At 35.4% G+C, this 8617-nt stretch overlaps 2 protein-coding genes across 2 annotated transcripts; one reads left to right on the top strand and one right to left on the bottom strand.

The window, feature by feature from the left end:
* Positions 1-1028: 1028 nt before the first annotated feature.
* LOC148587015 (rust resistance kinase Lr10-like) lies at positions 1029-3258 on the bottom strand. Its single transcript, XM_088514126.1, has 3 exons — positions 2533-3258; positions 2240-2266; positions 1029-2161 (listed from the first exon to the last, which is right to left on the bottom strand). The coding sequence occupies exons 1-3, from the start codon at positions 3197-3199 to the stop codon at positions 1047-1049; spliced, it is 1809 nt and encodes a 602-aa protein (XP_088370252.1). The 5' UTR covers positions 3200-3258; the 3' UTR covers positions 1029-1046.
* Positions 3259-4006: 748 nt separating this feature from the next.
* On the top strand, positions 4007-8300 carry LOC132174653 (uncharacterized). The gene is made up of 6 exons (XM_088514125.1): positions 4007-5075; positions 5839-5880; positions 6302-6349; positions 6574-6624; positions 6715-6744; positions 7021-8300. The coding sequence occupies exons 1-6, from the start codon at positions 4190-4192 to the stop codon at positions 8163-8165; spliced, it is 2202 nt and encodes a 733-aa protein (XP_088370251.1). The 5' UTR covers positions 4007-4189; the 3' UTR covers positions 8166-8300.
* The last annotated feature ends 317 nt before the right edge of the window (positions 8301-8617 follow it).

The following is an 8617-nucleotide window of genomic DNA, read 5'->3' as shown; positions in this document are numbered from 1 at the left end:
CAATAAACAAACCATTCTTCCATACGAATTTTCTTTGAAAATTATAATTTACCATGGCTTTTCAATATATTCACAACTCCACAAGTATCCCTTTCCATCATCACGCTGTCCTAATGGATGACCATTGACTTGGTGTCAACATGAGTAAATGCCACGGGAGCTAAAAAGTTTATGAAAAGATAAAGTGAAACAAATATCCGGCAATTTGGTGGGCCTACGACTAATTAATTTCTTGCAGACCATATAAGCTAGACCGACAAAAATTTTGTTACCAATTTGACTCTACAAAAAGGACTTCTTTTTTTTTCTTTTTTTTTTTTAGTTTGTTGAAGAAAAAGTTCCCCGAACGAAGTGGTGGACCAGAATCAATAATAATGATGGTTAAGATAATGTAGACGATAGTGGAAACGTGTTAACCGCATGGTCATATATAGGTCAAGTACTCAATTATCAGGATATTAATTTACAGATATTAACTAGATTAATATTATTTAGTACACTTTCATACGATTGTCAAACAACTATAATGATGTGGTAGTGAAAATTAACTTTTAGCTCAACAAGATACTTGTAAAAATAAAAATCAATGATTGATATTCACTGTTACATCATCATAATTGAATGACAATAGTAAAAAAGTCAAATAAATATGATTATGTGTCAACTATAATGATATGTCAGTAAATATCAGTAAATACCACTTTTCAAATTCTTTTAAACTGCTAAAAAAACATGATCACATGCAAAAGATTCATGTCTTAAAAGCTAATTTGTATGAAATTTCTCACATATCAATTTATATGAAGCAAAAGTAAGAAGTTATAGAAATTCTTAACGTGATTACGTGGTTTGACCCTAGGCCTCAAATGAATTAATCATTTATTTAGGTTCACGATTGATTATAGTTTTTCAACATCTATTTTTAAATGTTTTAAGGTTTGATAAAAGAAAACACTTGAAGTCCTTACATTGACAAGATGAATAAGTTTTAAGAGTACAAGATCATTGCAAAATATTATTATCATATACACCAAGAATACAAACAATTATTCTGATTCTGGGATAACCTCTAACTCCTGGTTTTGACGTTTTGTTAGTATATTTGCATTATTTTTTACATGGCCAGCAGAAGCAAAGGGATTAGGAGGCATAATTAATTTATCTCCATCTCCTTCCAGCATTTTAACAACATCTTTTATGGAAGGACGATCCATTGGATGCCATTGGATGCACCAGAGTCCTACAGTTGCAAGCTTCTTTGCAATTTTAGCGTCTTCATCATCCTCAACAAAGATTCGTATATCTTCTTTTTGTTCCAAGACATTGTAGATCCATTCTGGAAAATAGATTTGGCTACCATTTTCAACAGTAACGTCAACATTTTTCCTCCCTCCGACTATTTCAAGTAACAATATTCCAAAGCTATAAACATCAGCTTTAGAAGACACATTTCCAAAATTTTTAGAGAACACTTCAGGTGCAATGTAACCCATGGTCCCCCTGGCCGTGGTCATAGACACTGCACTTTGATCCTTTGCACACAACTTGACAAGACCAAAATCAGAAATTTTTGGATTGAAGTTTTGGTCTAACAAAACATTGTGAGGTTTGATATCAAAATGGAGGATTCGTTGGTCACATCCTTGATGAAGATATTCAATTCCTTTAGCTACGCCAAGAGAAATATCTTGCAGCTTATCCAGATTAAGGATGGGGTTCTTGGCGGCCGTTGAAGATATGAACTTCTCTAGTGAATCATTTGGCAAGAACTCATAAACAAGAGCTCGTCTAAATCCATCAGCACAGAAGCCAATCAAACGAACTACATTCACATGATGGATTGTACCCATTGTTCTTACTTCGTTTATAAATTCTTCCCCATTTCCCTTAGAAGTGTTGAGGATCTTCACTGCAACGTAAATTTCATGAGAAAGCTTTCCTTTGAATACTATTCCATAGGCTCCTTCACCTAACTTTTCAGAAAATTGACTTGTAATCCTTTTAATGTCGACATAGGAGTATCTTGTGGGTTTGAAATTTCTGTAGTCTTCCAAAAACTTGTTGATCTTTGCTTGATGTTCTTTTTCTACTTTATCATAAGTATATAACCGGTAGAGAGCAAAGATAGCTAGTAGTAATAGTAATGAACCTAAGGTGATACCTGCGTAATAAACATGTGTGAGTCAATAGTTTACATCTCCTCAATAAAAAACAATTTTGAATGGCCAAGACAACTCACCAGTGATCGCTAACTTTGATAATGCACCTGTTAAAGATTTAACATAATTAGCTTCTCATTCTATATTTCCAAAAAAATAAATATTTTTCGCTAAAATTTTCTTGCTAATAGCCGAGTTATATTGAATTTAGACCCCTTGAGGTCAAGTTGCAGGCGTCTAAGAGGGCTAAAGGTACTGTGCAGTGATTTTCCCCGAGTTATTTTATTTTTGCGTGGAAATGAATGCACGTTGGCTTGAAAACTGTACATGAAGAAATTGAGTACAAAGGTGGAAATTGGAGAGAAGACAATACCTTCGAGGAAGCATTCGGTTTCTAATTCAGTGCTATGTTTCTTCAATCTGCATTTCTTGCCTTTTGCTTCACAGTGTCCACATACTGGTCTGGACCATTGCAGTTCAAGATTTTTCTCATCGTCACCGAGTACTGTAGTATTTGGAATTGATGGAAGAGTATACATCTTTGTACAAGATGATAGGGGTAAGTCCATGAGGTCATCACGTTCATTAAAGGCATAAACCTGGTGGTTTGGGCTACTAAGACAACGGATAAACTCGAATTTTACTTTTCTTGGGGAACAATTGAAGAAGGCAAAGTCTGGAAGGCTGTAATACGGGAAATCTTCTTCGAATTGGAAAGGCGAGGAAGATAAATTGAGTCTCCTAAGCTGCTTTGGAATACAATGAGCTGGATCATATAATTGAAGTACCTGAGATTTGTAGTTAATCCGTTTGACAAAAAGCTTGACTGAATTCGGCAGCTCAACCACTGTATCGTTTGTATCAGTGCAGGAGAGATGAAACCCAGGATACCCACAGTGCTCTGGCTGACTGTTAACCCGGAAGGGAAATCGGATGACTGGGCCATGAGCTCCACACGGCAATTCAGCACACCCATTACTTTGGCATTCTCCAAGGTCTATGATGAAAGCCACAAACAACAAGAAGTATGAGAAATCCATTTCTAAGCAAAATATCCAATCTCTCTGCTCTGGAATGCTTCTCAGAGATATATAGCTAGGCTTTCTCCAGTAAATTTCGGATGAACTTCTCTTGGACTTGGACTTATGTTGGTGACTGTATGAACCCAAGAACAGTCAGCTTCCCAAGGCTATGTTTGGCAATGGAATGAACTTTGGAAGTGAAATATATGGTAACAAATTTGATTGATATGAGTTAATAAGTAAGAATGTCCTGTAGAAAAAATAAAAAAATTTTGCTTTGTAATGATTTTTTAATTTGAATATAGTAAAATATAATTAATTTAATGTAAAAAATAAAAATGTTGAAGTTAATTTTAAGAAAAAAAAAGTAAATTTTTTTGTCGAGTTTTGGGTCATGGGTCTTATTGTCTCTTGCCAAACATAACCTAAATGATTTTTTTTTTCTTTGGTTGGATATATCCTCACAAGATGAAAAAAGGAATTTGAATTAATGGTCGCGGTGGAATTCAAGCCCATCAATTTAACTCTGGGGACAACCGAAATAAAGGAGGTTTTTTGGACGGTTACTGTAGCTGATGGAAAAAGAGAAGCTTAGTACAGTAGCGCCAGTTTTCATGTTGTGTGCAGAGGATTTTTTTTTATGAATAATTAGCGGCTGTTGGCCGTTGCCAAACGATGCAGCAGCTCTCGTGCAGTGCAGAAAAGAAAAGGAAAGAAATAAATAAATAAAAAGCCAGAAAAGTGGACGTTGGCGTTCTGTTTTTGAAAAGAAAAAACATAGAAAAGCCAGCATCTTCACGTGAAGACTGGGCTAGCTCTTCCCATCAGCTACAGTGACCACTCAAAGAATTGCTAAAGTAAAAAAGTATGGCTGCAATTATTTCTTTATTCAGAAGGGCAATTATTTCTTTCCCTCCCACTCCCACTGTAATCGCAAAGGACACAAATTTTCTAAAGCTGGCTTACAGGAAATCTTTTTCAAACTAGCCCCTCTCTCTCTCTCCCTCCATGGCAAGAGGAATGCTCTTCCGTGCTGTATTCACGGTCCTAATTGTTGTTATTGTCCTAGTCCATGAAGCTTGCAGTGGCAACGATAGTTATCATCACTCATGCCCTCCTTCTTCCTGCGGCAATATCCAGAATATAAGCTATCCGTTTCGGTTGAAAGGTGATCCACCAATCTGCGGAGATCAAAGGTATAATCTGTCTTGTGAAAATAATCAAACAGTGTTATACTTATATGCTGGAAAATACTATGTACAGGAAATCAATTACAGTACCTACACAATTCGAGTTGTAGACCCAGGTATTCAGAAGTACAATTTCTCCTCCATCCCTCGCTATTTACTAAACAACTACAATTTCAGTTCAGGGGATCCATATACCCTATCTTATCCAGATAACATATATGTCCGTTGTAATAGTCGTCGGGACCAGCAGATAGGGGTAGGGAATCTTTTGTACGATGCGACTATGGGAGTAATGGGTGTGGTTTGGATGAAGTGCGAAAAGCCAATGATTTCTTATGAGTATTTGGATACGTCTACTTATCAAATAAAAAAAGAAAAGTATTTGGATAGGTCTAGTTGCTTGAGTAATGGAGTGAATTCTACCAACTCTTCTCTATTCCATTCCAAGAGCTATCGATATGTTTCATCTTCACGCAATATGCCTCTATGGGCTTTGGGGGACTCTTGCCAAATAGAGCAAATGTTTCTGACAGCGAGGCAAGGAGCGTACCCAACTAACTGTTCAGACCTTTACCATCAAGTGGCCTATGGTTTTCAGCTTTCATGGGTCCAAGTTTTGTGTGATAACTTCACTGGAGATGACTTTTGCTACCTCGATGACGGGAATTTCCGCGTTCAGTGCGACCGGCGTAGTCTAAGACTTGGTGCGTACAGAATCTGACAAACAAACACATTTTTCAGTTTCACACAAGCGAATGTGCCATATTTTAATTGATGTATCGTGTTTTGTTTTAAGTGGCTACTTAAAATACTGATTCGAAAATCTAGTATAAAGAGTAGTGAAATATCTTATATTTTCACCATTATTTTCCTTGTGCACGTTTCTTTCCCCTCTTATATATGCCATATTTGATCAACAACATTATCCCAACCATTATTGAACTTATAATGGCTTTTGAGACAAAACATCTTAGTTGATTGAGATCCCATACAATACATAGGTATTGCATGAGTCATGACCGTTCATTTTAAATGAACGCTCCAAATCATGACGTCGAAGCTAAAATAGAAAAAGTGTCAGTATTATTTGGGATGTTTGGTGGCCAAACTTTTCACTAGTGATTCGGCCACCGAGAAGGACCCTTTTAGCTACTAGGGTGATGGCGACCTCCCCCACATGAGCTGAACCATCATTTTAAAAAAAAAAATCTTAAATCTTAAATTTCTTGTTTGATTTGGAGCATTTATTTGAAAATAGACCATCCAAATATAATTTATTGCACGGTGTAATATCGTAGGAATTGCACCAGACCTCTGTCCCCTGTACCATAACAATGTGATATTGCTTACTGGGTTATGATCACATAATGGCCAGCTTATATCTTTTTGTTTACATTAATAATTTTTTTTTTTTTTTTTTTTTTTCAAGCTTGCTAACGTTGATGTTATTCTTTCTCTGTGGAGCAGGTTCATCGGATAAAAACAAACTATCCGAGATATTTGGAAAAGGTAAGGCTTCTTTCTCAAAAAATTGTTTGAAGGATAATACAGACTGGAGCAGTGACATGGAACTGAATGAGTTGTGCCCGATGATGACACTAGTAGAGGAGTAATTAATGTAACAACCCAAATTTTATATTGGGAAGATGAATAATAATCACATAAAATGGGTAGATTATGTTTCTTGTTAAGCGTATCCCAAGACAAAAGTTGTTTATGCAGCCCAGGGACTTTTGAAATTATTTAATCCACCTTTTTCAATTAATTAATAAAAATATTGACTCCCAATATTTTTAATTTTTTTTTTATTGGGAAGATGAATAATAATCATATAAAATGGGTAGATTATGCAGCCCAGAGACTTTTGAAATTATTTAATTCACCTTTCAATTAATTATTAAAATTTACCTTTTTATTTTTTATTTTTTAGTTGCTGGAGCTCTTCTCAACATACTGCTGGCAGTACCGCAGATCGGCTGTAAGAATATCCTATATCTCTCATTTGTTTTCTTTTAGCAGATCATTTCTTATTGTGAAGCATGAAAATAGTTTCAACGTGCCAACAAGATCAATATTAGTGGCATTTACAAGAAAAAAGACAATTAGTTATACATTGTAACTATATTTCCAACTAAAATAAAAATGCATATTTTTAATTCCAAGTTTTCAAATGCTGATGTTATTGTTTCTTTGCCAATGCAGACGACATATTAAGTGGGATTTACCCAGATGACGTCGTGGATGCCATATTAAGTGGGATTTTACTAGACCCTAAACTTTTCAAATTATTTAAGTCACTTTCTTGATTGAATAAGTAATTTATATTTTTCATATTTCTTGCAGTCCCAACGATACTCATGATCTCCTATGTCGGTAAGAACCTTATATCTCTCATTTAATCTTCTTTATTTTTATTTTTTCCTTTTTAATTAGCAGATAATTCCTTCGACTGTGAAGCATGAAATCTTTTAAAATGCAGGCAAGATGAAAATATTATTCACGTAAAGAAAAAAAAAAAAAAAACAAAAATTGTGATTAATTACAAGGATTTAGAAAGGGGGTTGCGTTGTAATAAATAAGATGCTCACAGTACTGGGTCATCTACATGTTTGTTTTCTCATAATTTATTTTGACGATGTTCTTTCATAGGACTATACCTTGGAGCAAAAGCTGTATTGTTGGGTCCATGTGTGATTGCGTTTTTGATATACAAATGGCGTAGAAGGCATTTATCTATGTACGATGTTGTTGAAGAATTCTTGCAAAGCCACAATAACCTCATGCCAGTAAGGTACTCTTACTTCGAAATTAGGAAGATGACCAAAAATTTCAAAGACAAATTAGGCGAAGGAGGCTATGGCACTGTATTTAAAGGAACACTTCGAAGTGGCCGACTTGTAGCTATAAAGATGTTGGGTAAGTCCAAAGCTAATGGACAAGATTTTATCAATGAAGTTACAACCATTGGACGGATTCACCATGTTAATATAGTTCAACTCGTTGGTTTTTGTGTTGAAAGATCAAAGCGAGCTCTAGTATATGAGTTCATGCCTAATGGCTCTTTGAATAAATACATATTTTCCTCAGAAGTAAGTACCCTCCTAAGCTATGACAAAATGTATGATATAGCTCTAGGAGTGGCTCGTGGAATTGAATATCTACATCAAGGATGTGCCATGCAGATTTTGCACTTTGATATCAAGCCTCACAACATTCTTCTTGATGAGAATTTGGCTCCCAAGGTGTCTGACTTTGGCTTGGCAAAGCTATATTCAGTAAATGATAGCATTGTCTCTTTGACTGCTGCAAGAGGGACGTTAGGATACATGGCTCCTGAATTGTTCTACAAAAACCTTGGAGGCATTTCATACAGAGCTGATGTTTATAGTTTTGGAATGTTATTGATGGAAATGACGGGTAGAAGAAGGAACTTAAATGCACTTGCAGACCATTCAAGCCAAATTTATTTTCCTACTTGGGTTTATAACCAATTGCATGATGGAAAAGACATAGAAATGGAAGATGTTACCGAAGAGGAAAAGAAAATAGCTAAGAAGATGATCATGGTTGCCTTATGGTGTATACAGATGAAGCCTAGTGATCGCCCTTCAATGAATAGAGTCATAGAAATGCTTGAAGGAGAAGTTGAAAGCTTACAAATGCCTTCCAAACCTTTCTTATCATCAATAGAGAGCCCCATGAGGGATGCTGGAGAGGATTCAAATGAAACTTGCTCATCAATTCAATCAGAAGAATCAAGTCAAACAACTCACTCTCAAATGCAAATTAATTGATATGAGTCTCCTCAATTACATTCCCATTAAATGGGGGCAATTAGTGTTCTCATCTATATTTGATAGCACAAAGATGCTCGATGTTTCTGTGTAGTAAATAAGATCAGTTCCTTTGATTTAAGATAATTTGCCTTATTACATCATTTCGTTTCTTTGAAGTCTATTTTCTCAAATTTAACCAATGAATTCTGTTTCAGTTTGAGAAGGTATGGTGCGATTCTTCGTTCTCCATTAGTCATCCCATGCTTTGTAAATTTGGCATATCACACTTCGTAAGTTTTTGTTTTAAACGTTGAAGAGAACAAGCTAATCGAGCAGCTGTGTTTTCAAAGTTTTGGAAGTACAGAATGTTTAAACAATATTGGTTAAATGTTTAACGTCACCCTAGAATGCTTTGGGTGTGATATATGTTTTGGGTGTGCATTGATTAATATGCTTGTGACAATATTTAA

Source organism: Corylus avellana, chromosome 3 (assembly GCF_965113065.1).
Source record: "Corylus avellana chromosome 3, dhCorAvel1.hap1.2, whole genome shotgun sequence".
Classification (NCBI taxonomy): Eukaryota; Viridiplantae; Streptophyta; class Magnoliopsida; order Fagales; family Betulaceae; genus Corylus; species Corylus avellana.
Note: the sequence above shows the minus strand (reverse complement) of the source record. Positions and strands in the feature narration are given on the sequence as shown.